This window comes from Passer domesticus, chromosome 31, assembly GCF_036417665.1.
Source record: "Passer domesticus isolate bPasDom1 chromosome 31, bPasDom1.hap1, whole genome shotgun sequence".
Taxonomy (NCBI): domain Eukaryota; kingdom Metazoa; phylum Chordata; class Aves; order Passeriformes; family Passeridae; genus Passer; species Passer domesticus.
In genome coordinates this window covers 1930821-1950379 of record NC_087504.1, presented here as the reverse complement: position 1 = coordinate 1950379, position 19559 = coordinate 1930821, and the positions used below count along the sequence as shown (strand labels likewise).

At 53.9% G+C, this 19559-nt stretch overlaps 1 protein-coding gene and 1 long non-coding RNA gene across 2 annotated transcripts; one reads left to right on the top strand and one right to left on the bottom strand.

The window, feature by feature from the left end:
* Positions 1–83: 83 nt before the first annotated feature.
* On the top strand, positions 84–3659 carry LOC135287889 (uncharacterized). The gene is made up of 2 exons (XR_010351345.1): positions 84–3015; positions 3528–3659. It is a non-coding gene; the product is annotated as an uncharacterized LOC135287889 (long non-coding RNA).
* On the bottom strand, positions 3301–18285 carry ACVRL1 (activin A receptor like type 1). Its single transcript, XM_064401121.1, has 10 exons — positions 17980–18285; positions 13044–13114; positions 11615–11839; positions 10341–10540; positions 10148–10247; positions 8719–8865; positions 6958–7233; positions 5360–5557; positions 3687–3817; positions 3301–3596 (listed from the first exon to the last, which is right to left on the bottom strand). Exons 2-10 carry the CDS (start codon positions 13111–13113, stop codon positions 3462–3464), a joined length of 1482 nt encoding a protein of 493 aa, XP_064257191.1. The 5' UTR covers position 13114; positions 17980–18285; the 3' UTR covers positions 3301–3461.
* Positions 18286–19559: the final 1274 nt, after the last annotated feature.

Sequence of the window (19559 nt, the reverse complement as noted above, 5' to 3'; positions counted from 1 at the left end):
GGAAGATAAGGGGGGGATAAGGGTGGGGTATGGGGGGGATGTGGGGGGGATATGGGGGAGATATGGATGAGATAAAGGGGAGATAAGGGTGGGATAAGGGGGAGATAAGGGTGGGGTATGGGTGCGATATGTGTGTGCTAAATGTGTGATAAGTGTGAGGTATGTGTGTGATAATTGTGAGATATGGGTGTGATAAGTGTGAGATATAGGAGAGGTGTGTGTGATAAGTGTGTAAGATATTTGTGAGATATGTGTGTGATAAGTGTGTAAGCTATGTGTGATAAGTGTGTGATAAGTGTGAGATAAATGTGTGATATGTGTGTGTCATTTTTGTACATGATGTGTGAGATGTGTGTGATTTTTGTGCATGGTATGTCTGTGTGATATATTTCATTTTTGTGTGTGACATATGTGTGATTTCTATGTGTGAGATGTGCGCACACATGATGAGTGTGTCAGCCCGCCTGACCCGTGTTTCCGAGTGTGATTTGTGTGTGTGCAATCACGTGTGCTGTAACCACACGTGGTGTCTGTGTGTGCATTCACAGGGTGCTTGTGACACCGTGCCGTGTTTGTGCAAGCACACATCACGTGTGCTCAGGTGTGAGTTGTGTGCACGTGTTCATGGGTGATTTGTGCATCTTCAGGCCTGCGTGGCGTGTGTGCACACGCGTGTGTGCAAGCATGATGTGTGTGGTCATGTGTGCTTGATTTATGTGTTCAGGCATTGTTCGTGTGTGCAGCTGTGTCTGGTGTGTCCACATGTGTGATTGGTGTGTTCAAGCATGATGTGTGTGCATAGTGTGTGATTGGTGTGTTCAGGTGTTGTTCATGTGTGCAGCTGTGTCTGATGTGTGTGCACATGTGTGATGTGTGTGTTCAAACATGATGTGTGTGCACATGTGTGATGTGTGTATTCAGGTGTTAATGTGTGCAGCTGTGTCTGATGTTGTGTGCACACGTGTGATCTGTGTGTTCAAACATGATGTGTGTGCACAGTGTGTCATGTCTGTGTTCAGGCGTTGTTTGTGTGTGCAGCCGTGTCTGATGTGTGTGCACATGTGTGATCTATGTGTTCAGGTGTTGTTTGTGCCTGGTGCATGTGCACACGTGTGATTCAAACGTGACGTGTGCTCAAGCACACCTGGTGTGCGTGTGTTCAGGCACAACATGTGTGCAAGCACTCATAACGTGTTCAAGTGTACACGTGCTGTGTGTGCAAGCATGATTTGTGTGTGCAGGGGTGCAGGATGCATGTGCAGGTGTGTGTCATATATGTGCAAGCATGATTTGTGTGTGTGCTTGATGTGGGAGTGTGCGTGTGCCATCCTCTTGGGGCAGTAGGGACTGAGCCACCCTGGGCTGGGCGTCCCAAACCCGGGCATGGCACCCCAGACCCTGAACAGGGCACCCCAAACCCTGGGTGAGCACCCCAAACCATGGGCTAAGCATCCCAAACTCTGGTTAGGGCACCCCAAACCACAGGCTGAGCATCCTAAACCCTGGGTAAGCACCTCAAACCCTGGTAGAACACCCCAAATCCCAGACTGAGCACCCCAAACCCTGGCTTAGGGCACCCCAAACCCTGGCTAAGCACCCCAAAGCACAGGGTGAGGACCCCAAACCCTGAGTAGGTCACCCCAAACCACAGGGTGAGCATCCCAGACCCCATGTAGGGCACCCAAGCCCAAGACTGGGCACCCCAAACCACCATCTGAGCATCCTAAACCCTGGTTAGGGCACCCCAAACCCCAGGTAAGGCATCCCAAAACACAGGCTGAGCACCCCAAATCCTGGGTAATCACCCCAAACCACAGGCTGAGCATCTCATACCCTGAGTAGGGCACCCCAAACCACAGCCTGGGCACCCCAAACTCTGGGTAGGGCACCCCAAACCCCAGGTAAGGCATCCCAAAACACAGGCTGAGCACCCCAACCTCTAGGCAGGGCACTCCAGACCCTGAACAGGGCACCCCAAACCACAGGCTGAGCACCCCAAACCATGGGCTAAGCACCCCAAACCCTGGGTAAACACCCCAAACTACAGGGTGAGCACCCCAAACTCTCTTTAGGGCACTCCAAAACACAGGCTGAGCGTCCTAAACCCTGGGTGAGCACCTCAAACCCTGGTAGAACACCCCAAATCCCAGACTGAGCACTCCAAACCCTGGTAGGGAACCCCAAACCCTGGCTAAGCACCCCAAACCCTGGTAGAACACCCCAAACCCTGGGCTGAGCACCCCAAACCCTGGTAGAACACCCCAAACCCTGGCTAAGCACCCCAAACCCTGGTAGAACACCCCAAACCCTGGGCTGAGCACCCCAAACCCTGGTAGAACACCCCAAACCCTGGGCTGAGCACCCCAAACCCTGGGCTGAGCACCCCAAGCCCCAAGCTGAGCACTCCAAGCCCCGATTAAAGCACCCAAGCCCCCCCATAACCTCATGCCGTGCCCAAAACCAGCAGCTGCCCTTTGCTGCCCAGTTCCTCCCAGTCTCTAACTGGGCACAGACCAAGTTTGGAGCTGAAACCCTAAATTGAGCCAGGCAGGGGTGCCCAGACCCATCCTGCCGTGGTGCCCATGCCCAGCACGGGAGCTTGGGCACCTCTTAGGTGATAAAATAGCTTTACACTTTATTAAATATATTAAATCTTAATAATTAAATAGTTATGTGGCAAAGCTGGTTCTGCTGAACGTCCCGTCCTGGTCATGTCCAAACATCTCCAAGCATGGGGTGGATTTTGGGATGGCGAGGAGCAACGCAGGATGAAGCTGGCCGAGCCAAAACACCAAAATATTGACAAAGAGCCAAGAGGGCACTTCTTTGGCAAGGGGGATGCTGGCTGCTGGAACCGATGAGCGTAAAAATCATCCCAAATGATTTTTTGACGTCTCCCCCCAGGGCTGGATCACCACGGGACCCCCACACTGATGCTCTGGATCACTCTGGACGCCGCCAGCTCCTCATTTTTGGGATCGCCACAATCCAGGCTGCGGATCCGGCTTGCCCAGGGTGGGTGCTGCCCTTGTGCCACCCTTTGCTAGCGAAACCCATCCCTCCTTTAGCGGCCGTGCCGGGGAATTCCTGCCGCTGCCAGCGCCGGCGGGCGGGTCCGGGCAGCTCCCGGCGCTGGGTGGGTGCCCCGGGGGCTGGGGGGGTTCTGCCACCGGTGCCACTCGGGGTGGGCGAGCAGCTGCCGTCCCTGTCGGCGCAGCGAGACGCGCCGGTGTCGGGTGACGGATCCAGGGATATTTTTATGGCCGGGTGGAAGATTCCTCCTTTGGTGTTTGGGTTTCGTTTTCTTTTTTTTTTTTTTCTATTTTTTTCGTGCTCGCAAATTCAACCGGCTCGAAGGAGGAGTGGGAGAGGCGGGAGCTGTGAGCGAATCCCCTCGGTGACCGGAGCCATGCCGTCCCCGGTGCCGCCCGCCAGTGGCTCCGGTGTCCGGTTCCCGGCACTCACTGCTCCAGTTTTGGCTTCTCCACGGAATTGCTCAGCTTCTTCAACGTCTTTTTAATGCGCAGGGCGGTGAGACGGGCCGAGGGGCTCTGGTACCAGCACTCCTTCATGATCTTCGCCAGCGCCGACAGAACCTGAGGGGGTGGCACAAAAAAAAAAAAAGATAAATACGAGGGTTAATGGGCAGTAATGGGTGGGAGGAGAGCGGCCCTCCCGGGACTCACCGAGTCGGAGAAGAGGCGGTTGGGGATCACGGGGGTCTGCTGGTCCACACACACCACCTTCTTCATGTCCTCGAAGCTGGGGTCGCTGGGCACGGCGTCGAAGAAGGGCGGGCGGTATTCCTCCACGATGCCTGCGGGACGGGGGGGCGTGAGGGCGGGGAGAGCGAGGGGTTCACCCCCATCCTCATCCTCACCCCATCCTCACCCCCATCCTCACCCCATCCTCATCCTCATCCTCATCCTGCACATCACGTGTAGGAATGTGCCCCCTGTTGACGGAGTGACCAAACTGTCCTTTGTCCGCTTAAAAAGGAAAATAAACCCAGAAGTTTCTCTCCTCAATTAGTGAAAAAGGCATCGCGTAGGACCTGGGGGACTTCACCTCAAATTTAAGGGTAGCCAATTGGACAGCAGCCAAAAAATTTCCCCTGAGCAATTCAATAAAAAAATAAAAGAACAAAGGAACTAATTGCTTTTGTGAGGTTTTAGCAAGAACCTTTTGCACCTGGCTTGGTTATTCTCTGTAAAGAGCTTTGTTATTTTGCCTTTTATTAAAACTTTTCTGTTTTCAGCACCACCGCAGAAACCATCCTGCTGATTTTATGCCATCTGAGGTAGCTGAGCTATCTCGAGTGTGAAATAAATCTCCAGGAGTTTATGAGACCTGGCTCGAGGAGCTCCATATTTCAGTCGTGGGCACGGCTGAGCTGCTCCCTGCAGCATCCCCGTGGGATGTGCCTCTCCTGGGCACACGGGGTGCTGGCAGCTGGCTCTGGCACCACCGGTGGCTCCAGCACCAGCTGCAGCCCTGGCACCAGCCCAGCACCAGCCCCACCACGAAAAACCATCAGCTCCAGCACCGACAGCAGCCCTTGGCACTGCGGCCACCTCCACGCAGCCCCTGGTGGTCAGCCTGCCAGCTGGCCCAGCTAATCTCGGTTTAACGCTCGCATATGTCCGTGTCCTCGTGGGATTTAATGGCTCTGGGAAGCCTCGAGCCCCCAGCAGCTCCCTGCACCCCAAAGAATGACCCCAAAACCTCGGGGTCCCCTGGAGTTCCCCATCCCCAATACCCTGAAGCTGTCCTGGAGAGTGAGGGGTCCTGGAAGGGTTAAACCCAGCCGGCTGAAGGTCATTCCTGCGCAAGGCTGGGGTAATTCGGAGTAAATGTGTAATCCGAGGGAGCCCTGGGGGCGTAAATGAGATTATCCCGGCCAGACTGCCCCTGGGGGGACCCTCCCGCCAGCGGCCACCATTTAATTAATGTTTAAATGGACTTCGCCGTGATGAGCAGCGCTGGCCAAGCAGCCCAAATTCGGTTCATCCCCAGCTCGGGGGGACCCTTCCCCTTGTCCCAGTGCGGAGTTCCCGAGCCAAGCCCTGCGGCCGGAGGTCCCGGCCGTGGCCGCTTTCCAGGCAGCGCTTGAAGCCGCTTGTTTTCTAATCAGCGCTGAACAAACAAAGCACTGATTGAGCCTAATGGGCCCTTTAATCAGGGAGCCGGGTGCTGACACTAGATTACAGTGTTTATAATTTACAGCTAATCTTCTGGGCGAAGGAAAGGGGAGGAAAAAAAAAAAAAAAGGAACAAGAAAAGGAGGGAAGGAGGGAGCGGGCGCGGAGCCTCGCGGGGAGCCGGGAGCGAGCGGGGCCGGCGGCCGGGAGCTGCTCACCGTTCACCACCGTTCTCCGGGTGATCTCCCAGAGCACCAGCCCGTAGGCCCAGATGTCTGTCTTCTTGTAGGACTCGAAGCAGTCGGTGCGGATCTGCTCGCTCAGCACCTCCGGGGCCATGTAGCGCTTGGTGCCCACGCGGGGGTTGTTGCCAATGTCCAGGTAGTCGCTGCCCTGGGAGTGCATGACGGCCAGCCCTGGGGGCACGGGTCACAGAGTCATTTGGGATGACTTTAAGGTCATAAATTCTATAAAATTCTGGGATACCGGCCCTGAGCAGTGCTGTGCTGGTGCTGCATCCATGGGGCTCGGCATCCCTGAGATGCCAAAACCCCAGGATGCCACGTCCTTGTGGCACCCCCACCCTGGGGCATCACATCCCTGGAATGTTCCATCCCCGGGGTACCTCAATCCTTGGAGCATCACATCTGTGGGGTTTCACAACCCCGGAGCACCATGTCCCTGGGGTTCCACAGCTCCGGAGTATCTCATCCCTGGGGTACCACATCCCTGGGGTACCTCATTCTTGGGGTACCTCATTTCTGGGGTACCTCATTTCTGGGGTACCTCATCCTTGGGGTATCACGTCCCTGGAGTACCACATCCCTGGGGTTCCACATCCCCAGGGTACTTCACCTCTGGGGTATCTCATTCCCAGGGTACATCATCCCTGGGGTACCACCCCCCTGGATTCTTCATCTCTGGGGTACCTCATCCATGAGGTACCACATCCCTGGGGCATGTCATCCCCAGGGTCCCTCATCCCTGAATACCTCATCCCTGGGGTGCCTCATCTCCAGGGTACCACATGACTGGGGGTACCACACCCCTGGATACCCCATCCTCGGGGTGCCTTATCCCTGGGGTACCACACGTCTGGGGTACCACATCACTGGGGTACCACACCCCTGGATTACTCATCCCTGGGGTATTACATCTCTGGATACCTCATCCCTGGGGTACCACCCCCCTGGATTCCTCGTCCCTGGGGTACCTCATCCTTGGGGTACCTTATCCCTGGGGTACCACAGGTCTGGGGTACCATACCCCTGGATACCACATCCTCGGGGTATCTCATTCCTTGAGTACCACACCCCTGGGGTACCTCATCCCTGGGGCACCACATCCCCAGGGTATCACACCCCTGGATACCTCATCTCTGGGGTACCACACCCCTAGATACCCCATCCCTGGATACCTCATCCTTGGGGTACCTCACCCCCGGGGTACCACATCACTGGGGTATTACACCCCTGGGTGCCCTTGGGTGCTGCAGCCCTGGGTATCACTGCCCTGGGGTTTCACACCCATAAGTGCCACATCCCTGGGGTACCTCACCCCTGGGGTACCTCACCCTTGGGATACCTCATCCCCTGGGTACCACACTCCTGGATTCCTCATCCCTGGAGCACAACATCTCTGGATACCCCATCCCTGGATACCTCATACCTGGGGTGCCTCACCCCCAGGGTACCTCATCCCTGGGGTACCTCACTCCCGGGGTACCACATCCCTGGGGTACCTATCACGTCCCTGGAGTACCACATCTCTGAGGTACCTCACCCCTGGGGTACCACACCTCACCCCTCTGTCTCACCCAGGTCTGCGATGCAGCACTGCCGGTTGCTTTTCACCAGGATGTTCCTGCTCTTCAGGTCGCGGTGGGCGATGGCAGGTTTGCCCTGCGTGCCAAAGATCTCCACGTGGAGGTGGACGAGGCCGCAGATGATGGAGGAGGCCAGGCCCAGGCAGGTGTCCACGTCCAGGGCTGTCCTCTGCAGGTAGTCGTAGAGGGAGCCGTTCTCGTGGTAGTGCGTGATGAGCCAGAGCTGCGTGCTCGAGTTCCTGGAGGTCATGTCAGAGGCGATGAAACCTGGCCAGGGGGAAACGGCTGGGGTCAGGGCCAGGGAGAAACACCTGGGAAGCACCTAGGAATCACCTGGGAAACACCTGGGATCATGGAAAACACATGGGAAACAGCTGGGAAACACCTGGGAGACACCAGGGCTCACAGGCAGGGAGAAACACCTGGGAAACACCTCGGACCCTGGGAAACACCTGGGGAAAGACCTGGGATCATGGAAAACAGCTGGGAAACAGCTGGGAGACACCTGGGAGACACCTGGGAAACACCTGGGACCCTGGGAAACACCTAGGGAAACACCTGGGATCATGGAAAACAGCTGGGAAGCACCTGGGAAACATCTGAGAAACAGCTGGGAAACACCTGGGAAACACCTGGGATCAGGGGCAAGGAGAAACACCTGGGAAACACCTGGGAGACACCAGGGCTCACAGGCAGGGAGAAACACCTGGGAAACACCTCGGACCCTGGGAAACACCTGGGGAAAGACCTGGGATCATGGAAAACAGCTGGGAAACAGCTGGGAAGCACCTGGGAAGCACCTGGGAAACACCTGGGATCATGGGAAACACCTGGGATCAGGGAACCTGGGAGACACCTGGGAGACACCTGGGAGACACCTGGGAAACACCTGGGACCCTGGGAAACACCTAGGGAAACACCTGGGATCATGGAAAACAGCTGGGAAGCACCTGGGAAACATCTGAGAAACAGCTGGGAAACACCTGGGAAACACCTGGGATCAGGGGCAAGGAGAAACACCTGGGAAATACCTGGGATCAGGGGCAAGGAGAAACACCTGGGAAACACCTGAGATCCTGGGGAAACACCTGGGAAACACCTGGCATCCTGGGAAAACACCTGGGGACACAGACTCTCAGAAACACCTGGGATCAGGGACCATGGGAAACACCTGGGACTCTGGGAAACATCTGGGATCATGGGAAACACCTGGGATCCTGAGAAACACCTGGGAAACACCTGGAAAACATCTGGGGACACAGATCCTGGGAAACACCTGGCATCAGGGACAGGGAGAAACACCTGGGATCCTGAGAAACAGCTGGGAAACACCTGGGAAACACCTGGGATCCTGAGAAACACCTGGAAAACATCTGGGGACACAGCCCCTGGGAAACACCTGGGATCCTGGGAAACACCTGGGAAACACCTGGGATCAGGAAACCTGGGAAACACCTGGGACACAGACCCTGGGAAACACCTGGGATCCTGGAAAACACCTGGGAAACACCTGGGACCCTGGGAAAGAGCTGGAAAATACTTGGGATCATGGAAAACACCTGGGATCCTGGGAAGCACCTGGGAAACACCTGGGATCAAGGATCATGGGAAACACCTGGAATCAGGGAGAGGCAGAGACACCTGGGACCCCGGTAAACACTTAGGATCACAGGAAACAACTGGGATCACAGGAAACTCCTGGGATCAGGGACCCACCCCTCAGCTGCCCCTCTCCCCAGCCCTGCTGCTCACCCAGGATGTTGTCGTGCCGGAGGAGGACGGTGTTGTAGATCTCTGTCTCACGGAACCACGACTGCTCGTCCCGGGAGGAGAAGATCTTGACAGCCACGCTCTCGCCGTGCCACACGCCCCGCCACACCTCGCCGTAGCGCCCTTTACCTGCCACAGCCGTGCCACAGCATCACGCAGTGCCCCCAGGAGCCAGTGTGGGCACCTGGATCCCATCTGGGAGAGCCCTGGAGCAGCACGGGGCTCCTTGGCCAACGTCCCCTCACCCACCCAGCTGCTCCCTCCCTCCCCAGCAGCAGGACAGGGGAAGAATTTGGGGTTTGTCCTAAATTGTGAAGTAATGTGTGAATTCTATTTGCCATCTGTTAGAGGTGGGGGATTATCTACTGCTCACTGGGCAGTTTTCTTTATCTCTGCCACAACCAATCCTCCCTCCAGGAGATATCTCCTGTTAATGGGCTATTAATTATTAATTACCATGTGTTAATGGGCCATTAATTATTAATTATCTTCTGTTCATGGCCAGTGAGTGTCCCTGCATGGCTGATACAATTCCATCATCCCATTGGGAGATGCTCCACCCAGGGGAGGAGCCAAGCATTCCTACCTGGATAGAATCTGAGATTTCAAACATTCCTGCCTGGATACAATCTGAGATTTCAAACATTCCTGCCTGGATACAATCTGAGATTTCAAACATTCCTGCCTGGATACAATCTGAGATTTCAAACATTCCTGCCTGGATACAATCTGATATTTCAAACATTCCTACCTGGACACAATCTGAGCCTGGCACAGCCCAGCAGCCTTTGCCCACTGCATTCCCAGAGGAGCAGCTTTCTCCTGCCCTGCATTCCCAGAGGGAGAGCAGGCCCATCTGCAGCAGCCCTGGAGCTGCAGAGGAAAACTGCAGCCTTGTGCAGGATCCCTGCTCCAGCAGAAGCACAGCTGGCACTGCAGGAGGGCTGAGCCCCCATGGGATGGGACCGTGCCACCACCCTGACCCACAGGGGGACAGGGCTGCTCTCACTCTGGCAGTGTTGTTTCTATTACTGCATATTTTATTTTATTTTATTTTATTTTATTTTATTTTATTTTATTTTATTTTATTTTATTTTATTTTATTTTACTTTATTTTATTTTATTTTATTTTATTTTATTTTATTTTATTTTATTTTATTTTATTTTATTTTATTTTATTTTTATTCCCTAATAAAGAACTGTTAATCCTGCTCCCATATCTTTGCCTGAGAGCCCCTTAATTTCAAAATTATAACAATTCAGAGGGAGGGGCTTTACATTTTCCATTTCAGGGGGGGCTCCTGCCTTCCTTAGCAGACAATCTGACTTTTCAAACTAAGACAGGGTTGCTGCTGTGTTTTGGCTGACACAGCTGGGTCTGGGGGTGGCTGGGGCCGCCTCCTCTCCTTACCCACGCACTCCATGAGGGTGATCTGCCGAGCCACCGTCCTCTGCACAAGGAAAGGCAGCCCAGAGCCACTGCCCGTGGTGCAGTCGTCGTTCAGCAGGTCCTGTGCAAAGAGCGTGGCCACGGGGTCAGCCTGGTGGCCATCCCCCCCCACATACCTTGGGGACACTGAGGGTCCCTCACGGAGCTCACCCACCTCCAAGGTGCTGTCTCCCATCATGGAAGCCTTCAGCATGAGGTCAGTGTCACCAAAGTCGCTGTGCTTGTGGCGGTGCTGGGCCACCTTCCAGCAGAAGAGCGCCGCGAGCGCCGCGAGGACGAGGAGGGAGAGCAGCGGGACGAAGATCATCAGCAGGAGGTTGGGAAGGGACGGTGTCTTCACCAGGGCATCTTCTCCTGGGTGGGGGAAACGAGAGTGTGGCTTTCACATTCTGTGAAAAAATCCCTTTGCCCAGGATTCTCTGAGAAGCCTCAGAGAAAAAGGAAAACAGTTATTATTTCATTTGCTTCTCCTGTGTTTTGCTCATGTGGAAGGTGTGTGGGGATTGTTTACCCATAGGTGATCATTTAATGTAGATCCATGTGGATCCAATCATTAATCCAATGGTTGGTTGGATTCTGGTGTGAATTTTTTGTCTCTTTGCCCAATCAGGGCCAAGCTGTGTCAAGACTCTGGAAAGAGTCACGAGTTTTCATTATTATCTTTTTAGCATTCTGTAAATATCCTTTCTGTCTTCTTTAGTTAGTATAGTTCAGTATTCTTTAATATAATATAGTATTATAAAATAAGAAATTAGTCTTCTTAGAACATGGAGTCAGAGTCATCCTTCCTCCCTGCCGTGGGGGTCCCTGCAAATAGAAAATGAGGGATGGAAACGTGAGGGTGGACCTGGGAGGGTGGAGGGGTTTGGGCTTGGACCGGGGGGAGAGTGGATCTATGGTATTTTCAGATGATGAATCTGGCTCCATGTTCTTAGAAGGCTAATTTATTATTTTATGATCTGTATTATATTAAAGAATACTAAAATAAACTATACTAAAGAATAGAGAAAGGATACTTACAGAGGGCTTAAAGATACCAATGAAAAACTCGTGACTCCTTCCAGAGTCCCGACACAGCCTGACTGTGATTGGTCATTAAGTCAAAACAATTCACATGAAAAAAATGAAACAATTACCAGCTGGTAAACAATCTCCAAACACATTCCAAAGCAGCAAAACACAGGAGAAGCAAATCAGATAATATTGTTTTCCTTTTTCTCAGCTTCCCAGGAGAAAACCCTGGGCAAGGAGATTTTTCCAGAAAACATGACGGTGGCAGGGATCAACCCCAGGGATGGCAGCTCTGCAGGCACACCCCAAGCAGGGACACTGGGGTGGCTCTGCAGGTGCTGAGCAAGGACAATCTTGAGACCCAACCACATCTCCAGCTGCGTGAGCAGCTCATCCCCTGCCCCCTGCCCCCTGTACCTTGCAGGTAGATCTCCATGTTGGCGTTGCACATGTGGAAGTTGCAGCACCTCATGCCGTACTGCTCCGTCACGGGCGTGTGGCAGTGCTCCAGAATGTTCTGGGAGAAGCAGCCCCGGTGCTGGGTGATGGTGCCCTCCTCCCTCCTCTTGCTGACGAAGCACACCTTGCCCGTGCAGTTGGGCTGGCTGCAGTGGGGCACGTCACAGGCGCACAGCAGCTCCTCTGCGGGCACCAGGAGGGGACACGTTGTGCCACAGGGTCACCCCACTGCCCACCCGGGAGCTTTGGTGGCTTTGGGGACAGGGACATTCTCCTAAAGGCTCCAAATTTTGAGAATGGGCAGCCTGGGACCATCAGAGAAGGAGGGAAGGCTGATGTGGGTGCTCAGTACAAGGAGCCCATCCTGGCACCTCCCAGAAAATCACCAGCTCCCAGCTGGGCTCCAACTCCCAGCCCTGAACCTGGGGGTCCCCTGTTCCCACACCCCCAAGAGGCTCCATGGGATGGACTGGGCATCCAGCCCAGCAGCTGGGATTAACTGGGATGCACCGGTTTGCAACACACAGAGTCACATCCTGCCCACAAAATCCCAGGGGACAAGGGACCTGTGGGAGCCTGGGGGGAGATCAAAAGCCCCAAACTCAGCCAGTGCCTTCCCCGTGGGTGTTTTGGGAGCTGGCTGCCAAACCCAGGGTCTTTCCTGGAGTTTTTCCTGACTTCCCTGAAGACACTTTCCTGTGCCAGAGTGGCTCAGATGGCAGCCACACTCCCAAATTCCTAATTTAGCCCTGCCCTTTTGCACAGAAAATATCCCTCCTGGAATCAGGGAGTTCAGCATGAGGGCAGCCAGACATCCGGTGGTGAGGGGACAGCGAGGGGACAGCGAGGGGATGGCTGTGGTGGCCATCCTGCATTCCTGTCCCCCTGCCCAAAGGCTGCCTGGTGCTGTGGGGTGCTGCTGGGGCCGGTTTGGGGTTGGTGGCCCCGTGGACAGAACAGGGACTCGGTGGAGAATCATCCCCCAGTGAGCTCTGCTGCTCCTCCCTGGACCTCCCTGCACGAGCACCCAGCCTGGATCTGTCCCAGGTCACCTGGTGCTCCCCTGGGATGCTGAGCAGCTCCTTCTGCTTCCCACCACCACCACCAGCATCATCATCCTCACCACCACCCTGGGAAAACCCACATTTTTAGTGTGTGGTACCAGCCTTTCCCCATCTCCCCTCCGGTGACAGCAAAGCGCTCGATCAACCACAATTAATTAAGCTGAGATCCTCTCTGGAGGATGGCTCACCGTACCACAGGGGGGTAGCACAGTCCCTGAGGAGCCCAGCTTCCTCCCTGGCTTTTATTTTCAGCAGAGATGCTCCCAAAAAGCATAAAAAAGGTTCATTTTAACCTGCTGCCACCCCGCTGCATTGGCACTCACCGGCGGCGAAGCCGAGGGACAGGGTCATCAGCGCCAGCACCACCCGGCCACCGGCCCCACACGGCTTCATCCTGGGGACAGAAGAGGGGTCAGAGCAGCCCCTGCCCCCCCAGGGCCCATCCCCACCCCCGGGGGCTTTGGGAAGGGAGGGGGGCAGGCACAGACACAGCGAGGTGGGATGTTTGGCTCCGGACATCCTGGGCATGGCCCTTCCTGAGAACACATCCCGGGACCTCCCAAGCTCTGGGGACCTCCCTGCCATGGCATGGGGTGCCACTCGTGGCCCCACAGGGCCCAGGAATGTGCTGGAACCAGGCCCTGCCACGTCCATGCAGCCCCAGCTCCTTCTTTTCTCCCTGTGATCCCCACACTGGCCCTTCCTGATATATTCACAATTTCAGGGTTTTTCTCCTGGGAAGCTGAGAAGCCTCAGAGAAAAAGGAAAACAATAATTATCTGATTTACTTCTCCTGTGTTTTGCTGCTTTGGAATGTGTTTGGAGATTGTTTTCCCACAGGTGGTTGTTTCATTGGGTTTCTGATGTGAATTGTTTCGACTCTTTGGCCAATCAAAGTCAAGATGTGTGTGACTCTAGAGAGAGTCACAAATTTCATTATTATCTTTTTAATATTCTGTAAGTATCCTTTCTGTATTCTTTAGTATAGTTTAGTATTCTTTAATATAATATAGTATCATAAAATAATAAATTAGCTTTCTAAGAACACAGAGTCAGTTCATCATTCCTTCCTGCATCAGGGCACCCCATAAATACAATAACTTCCCACTGTTCATAGGGTGCCTGCTCCATAAAAACACAGGTCCCGTGGCCTTGGCAGCCCTGATGGTGCCACAGCACTGCTGGGGATCCCAGATTTTGGAAAACCTGAGTCTGGGATGGAGCCCAAATCCCCCACACCACGAGCAGCCCACGCCACGGGCAGGGTCTCCCTCCTGGGAGGGAGTGGGGAATGTGTTTGGAGATTTTTATCCAACAGTTGATTGTTTCATTGGGTTTCTGATGTGATTTGTTTTGACTCTTTGGCCAATCAATGAGTCAAAACAATTCACATCAGGTCAAGGTGTGTTGGGGCTCTGGAGAGAGTCACAAGTTTTCATTATTATCTTTTTAGCATTCTTTAAGTATCCTTTCCGTATTCTTTAGTATAGTTTAGTATTCTTTAATATATTATGATAAAATAATAAATTAGCCTTCTGAGAAGGACGTTCCTTCCCACGTCAAGGCACCCCATAAATACAATAACTTCCCGCTGTTCCCAGGGCTCCTGCTCCATAAAAACACAGCTCCCATGGCCTTGGCAGCCCTGATGGTGGCACAGCACTTCTGGGGATCCCAGATTTTAGAAAACCTGAGTTTGGGATGGAGCCCAAACCCCCCACAACACGAGCAGCCCACGCCACGGGCAGGGTCTCCCTCCTGGGGCTGCTTTTGTGCGCAGCTTATCAATGACACAAACAGAGGTGCTGGGACAGCCAAAAATTCCTCGCCGAGCCTTTGGGGGAAGTTTGGCTATTTTTAATCTTCCTTTTTTTTTTTTTTCTCCCTGTGAAAGAGACATTTCTGCCAAGGCAAACACGGCCGTCCCCCCGCTGCCCCCCGCCTCGCCGCGCGGCCGCAGGCCCCGGCCCCTCCTGGCCTCATTCTTCGTGTTCCCGACATAAACACGCCAAAGGCTCCGTTTCCTGCAATTGAAGAGCCCAGCCCAGGGCTGCTGGGACAGGAATCAAGATTGTTTAGATTCTGGCCTTGATGGGGAAGCGCAGTCACGCAAGGCCGGCCCTCGGGAGCGCACACGCGGACGTGGCTGAGCCGGCAGCCTCCAGCCCTGCTGGAAAGCGGGCTTTTCCTCCCAAAATAACTCACTTGGATGTGGTTTGAGGGGAGGAAACAGAGAGCAGATCCTGGGTCCTGGGGATGGTGGAGGAGTGATGCCAGGCTGGTCCTTCCGACCCTCGGCTGGGCCAGGATCTGCTTTGTTTTAAAATCCCAACTCTCCTAAACCTGGGCTAGGATCTGCTTTGTTTTAAAATCCCCACTCTCCTAAACCTGGGCCAGGATCTGCTTTGTTTTAAAATCCCAACTCTCCTAAACCTGGGCTAGGATCTGCTTTATTTTAAAATCCCAACTCCCCCAGAGCTGGGCCAGGATCAGCTTTATTTTAAAATCCCAACTCCTCCAAACCTGGGCTGGGATCTGCTTTATTTTAAAATCTAAACTCTCCCAGAGCTGGGCTAGGATCAGCTTGAAATCCCAACCCCCCCAGATCTGGGATAGGATTTTCTTTATTTTAAAACCCCAACTCTCCTAAACCTGGGCTAGGATCAGCTTTATTTTTAAATCCCAACTCTCCTAAACCTGGGCTAGGATCTGCTTTATTTTAAAATCCCAGCTCTCCCACATCTGGATCAGCTTTATTTTAAAATCCCAACTTTCCCAGAGCTGGGCCGGGATCTGCTTGGTTTTAAAATCCCAACTCCCCCAGATCTGGGCTAGGACCTGCTTTGTTTTCGAATCCCAACTCTCCCAGAGCTGGGCTAGGATCTGCTTTATTTTAAAATCCCAACTCTCCCAGAGCTGGGCTAGGATCTGCTTTATATTAAAATCCCAACTCTCCCAGATCTGAACTAGGATCGTCTTTATTTTAAAACTCAGCCCCTCTGGAGCAGGGCAGCTGATTCCTGACTGCCAGCACCACACTCCCTGCAGTCCTGAGAGCTCCAGGATATGTGATTTAAAAGGGAAGCTGATCCTCCCAGGTGGTGAATTCCCTCCCTAGAGCCACTTCCCCAAAATCCTGAACCATGAGACAGCTGCAGGATATTTGCCATGAAACACAAAGCAGGCAGGGCCTCACCCAAACTCTGCTGTGTACAAAACATCCCATGGATTGTCCTTGTTACTGAGAGCAGACCTTAATCCAGAGCTGCTCCTGGCATCCCACAGGAAAAACATCCCAGGCTGTTCAGAAATGGCACAAACCAGTCCTGGCATTCCATCCCTGTCCCTTCCTTCCTCCCTTCTCATCAGGAGCTGCAGCTCACGTGCCCTCCTGGCATCCAGAGCATCTCACCCTGCCTGCCTGGGTGCTGTTTTATTATTCTTATTTAAATTCTCTGGGATTTGTAGCATCAGGAGAAGGAAAAACTCCAGGGGAAACCTCTGGGATGGGATCTGGGTCTGGCTGGGAGCAAGAGGCAGCTCGAGGGGCTGGAGCAAAGCCCAGGGAAGGGGAATTTCCCCACCACCCCCATGGAGGGAAAAACAGAGGGAAAATGGAGCAGGAGGCGAGAGGAGTCCAGGGAAGGGTGGCTGGGCACAGCCCTGAGGGTGGGCAGGGTGCTCCAGGGGTCCCTGCTCTTACCAGGGCAGCTTGGCCAGGCTCCTCACTCCCAGCTCCTCCACCTTCCCCTGTGCTTCCTGATGCCCACGGGGGGTTTAGCCACGGGATGTGGCTCAGGGCTCAGTTCCCTGTGCTGCCTTTTCACAGGCGGTCACACACAGCCCAGCCCCTCGTGCCAGTGCCAGTGCCAGTGCCAGTGCCAGGGTGAAGGACACCAGGGCAGAGCTGCCAGGAGCTGTGCCACACACCCCAAGGCTCCAGCCCGGTTCCAGGCACAGGGAAGGTTTTCCTCTCCCTGTCTGCAGCTGCAGGTGGGTCACAGGTGAGCAAGGCTCTGTGCACCCTCCAGAGAACCCACCGGCCCAGCCCCTCTCACTGGCAGGCACTTCCACTCCATGAACGTGCACCACACAGAGAGCAGCAAAAATCACTCAAGGGAGCAGCAAAACCCACTAAAGGGAGCAGAAAAATCCACTGGAGAGAGAAGCAAAACCCACTCAAGAAAGTAGCAAAATCCACTAAAGGGAGCAGAAAAATCCACTAAAGGGAGCAGAAAAATCCACTCAAGGGAGCAGCAAAACCCACTAAATGAGCAGCAAAAGCCACTCAAGGGAGCAGAAAAATTCACTAAAGGGAGCAGAAAAATCCACTAAAGGGAGCAGCAAAATTCACTCAAGAGAGTGGCAAAACCCACTAAAGGGAGCAGAAAAATCCACTGAAGGGAGCAGGAAAATCCACTAAAGGGAGCAGAAAAATCCACTCAAGAGAGTGGCAAAACCCACTAAAGGGAGCAGCAAAATCCACTAAAGGGAGCAGCAAAATTCATTAAAGGGAGCAGCAAAGCCCACTCAAGAGAGCGGCAAAATCCACCCAGGAAAGCAACAAAATCCACTTAAGGGAGCAGCAAAATCCACTCAAGAGAGTGGCAAAATCCACTGAAGAGAGCAACAAAACCCACTCAAGGGAGCAGCAAAATCCACTCAAGAGAGCAGCCAAACCCACTCAGGCTCCCCGTGGTGGCACCTGCATGCCATGCCCGTGTCACCTCGGGCAGGGCAGGGACAGGGCAGTGTGGCCACCCTGGCCTCTCAGAGGGCTCCAGGGGCTCCATGGGGAAGGGGCTCCATGGGGGGCTCTCCCCAGCTTGGCTTTGGAGATGGAGCCTCCTGAGTGACCATTTGGATCTCTCCTGTGGCAGAGCTGGAATTTGGCTGTGCAGAGAGGGGCACTGAGCACATTCTGTGCTGCTGGAGCTCACTTGCTAGCAGAGCTGTCAACTTTCCCTCCTTTTCCCCCACGTTTTTTTCAAAATACACCCAAATTCCCCCTTTCCCATGTCCATCCCAGCCTTTCTGCTTCAGTTGCTTGCTATTTCAGGACCTGGGGGCAGATCCTGCTACCCCCACACTGATGTGAGCCCTGATTCGTGCCCCTGGCCCCAACTCCAGCCACTCTAACCCTGATGTCAACACTGCTGTCCCACAGAACACAAAGGAAACGAGGCCAAATCCTGATTTGGGGGGTCAGCCAGGAGGGAAGCCCCAGACCCCAGGAGCACGTGGCTCTTCCCCACTCACCTCCAGCATCCAGGTCCTGCGGGATCCCCTGGCACTGCCCAGCCCTGGTGGGGCTCTCCCGGCCACGACCCCGCTCCTGGATCCTCCTCAGCCGGGACAGCTTTGCTCCTGAGCCCCAGCTCCGAGGATCTTCATGGGTCTGCTGCCCTCCCACCACCCATGCTGCCACCCAGGGGGCTCCCACGGCCGTGCCCGTCCCGCTGGGGGAGGGATTGTCACCCTTGCCCTGCCTGCAGGGCCCTGCTTGGCCACCCCGCTGTCCAACGCAGCCGTTTGGCAGCTGCTTCTGCGGTCTGGATGTGGGAGAAGTCAAAAAAATGTTTCTTATTACTGCCTCTTCCTGCCTGGCTTCTCTCCACCACTCCCAGCTAATAAAGCATTTCCTATTGCTGAGCACACAGCCACGACCAGCCTCCCTTCCTCCCGCTCACCGGGCCCCAGCTCCATCCTGGCTGCTTGGACTCCCTCCTCGTCCTTTCCCCCAGCGTTTTCCCACCCAATTTCCCGTTTTTCGCGGCGAATTCCACCCCGTGGTGTGGATGTGGCCATCAGCACTTCACCCCGAGCATCCCAAGGTGCTCATCAAGATGGAATGTTCTGGAGAGGTGCTGTGGGGATGACCTTGGTCTGCTCCAGCCCTCGTGGCAGAGCCAAAGGGGCTCCCTGGTTATTCCATGCTGGAATTCCAGCAATTCCAGGGTGCCGTGCTGAATGAGGGCTTTCTTGGGCTACCTAAAAACAGAGGCTAGACAAAATCAAAGGAATAAAAAGCATTAATTGATTAATTAATTAACTTATTTATTTATTTATTGAAGGCCTTCAGGTACATTTCAGGCAGATGAAGCCCCCCCCCCCAGAGACTACACCCAAAAATGGACCAAACTTAAAAAAGAATTAAAACCCACCACCCATTGTCCCAAATTTTTGTACCAACATGTACCTGAAGGCCCGTCAGTGAATAGAACCACTTTTTTATTCCCTTAATTTTGTCTAGTCTCTGCTTTTAGGTAGCCCAAAAAGTCACCAGGATGGCAGGAGAGGATTCCACCCTGGGGTGTAACTCAGATGAGCAATGTGATGGTTGACTTCCACAATTAAAAGGCAAATATTATATATATATATATATATGTTATGAGAAGTTTTATAGGTTTATAGTTATGTTTTACCCCCCTTGTGTTGTTTTCAGGACTGGCCTGGGGTTGGGATATTTGGGAGGGTCAGCTTGTTACTATGGCAACCCCTGACTTCCAATCATGATTTAAACCCCACCAAGGGGCTGCAAAGGAGTCGATGGACAAAATTTTGGGGAAAATAAGGGTTAAAAGACGAAACTTCCATTGTGTGGATGAGCACATGGTGGGGGAAACCTCCCTGCTCAGTAATATTTTCTCTATTCAATCCTCTGCTGTATTTTTGATGAGGTTTCAATAAACCTTTTCCATTTCGGAAGTGAGCAGCATTTCTCCCAAGAAATGAGAGCGCTGGAGATGTGGCGGGCACGGAGCAGGGCAGGGGGACGGCGGGCTGCGCTCGTCCCCGCTGTCCCCAGGGCTGGCCGCGGTGCCAGGGGCTGGGACACC

Bases quoted from the DNA above. Each gene is read 5' to 3' on its own strand.
- ACVRL1 (XM_064401121.1), bottom strand. From the start codon at position 13,113: ATGAAGCCGTGTGGGGCCGGTGGCCGGGTGGTGCTGGCGCTGATGACC. The intron at 10,248-10,340 runs GTGGGTGAGCTC...CTCTTTGCACAG, and splicing joins TGGGAGACAGCACCTTGGAG to GACCTGCTGAACGACGACTG. The intron at 3,818-5,359 runs GTGAGCAGCTCC...CCCGTCCCGCAG, and splicing joins CCGGAGAACGGTGGTGAACG to GCATCGTGGAGGAATACCGC.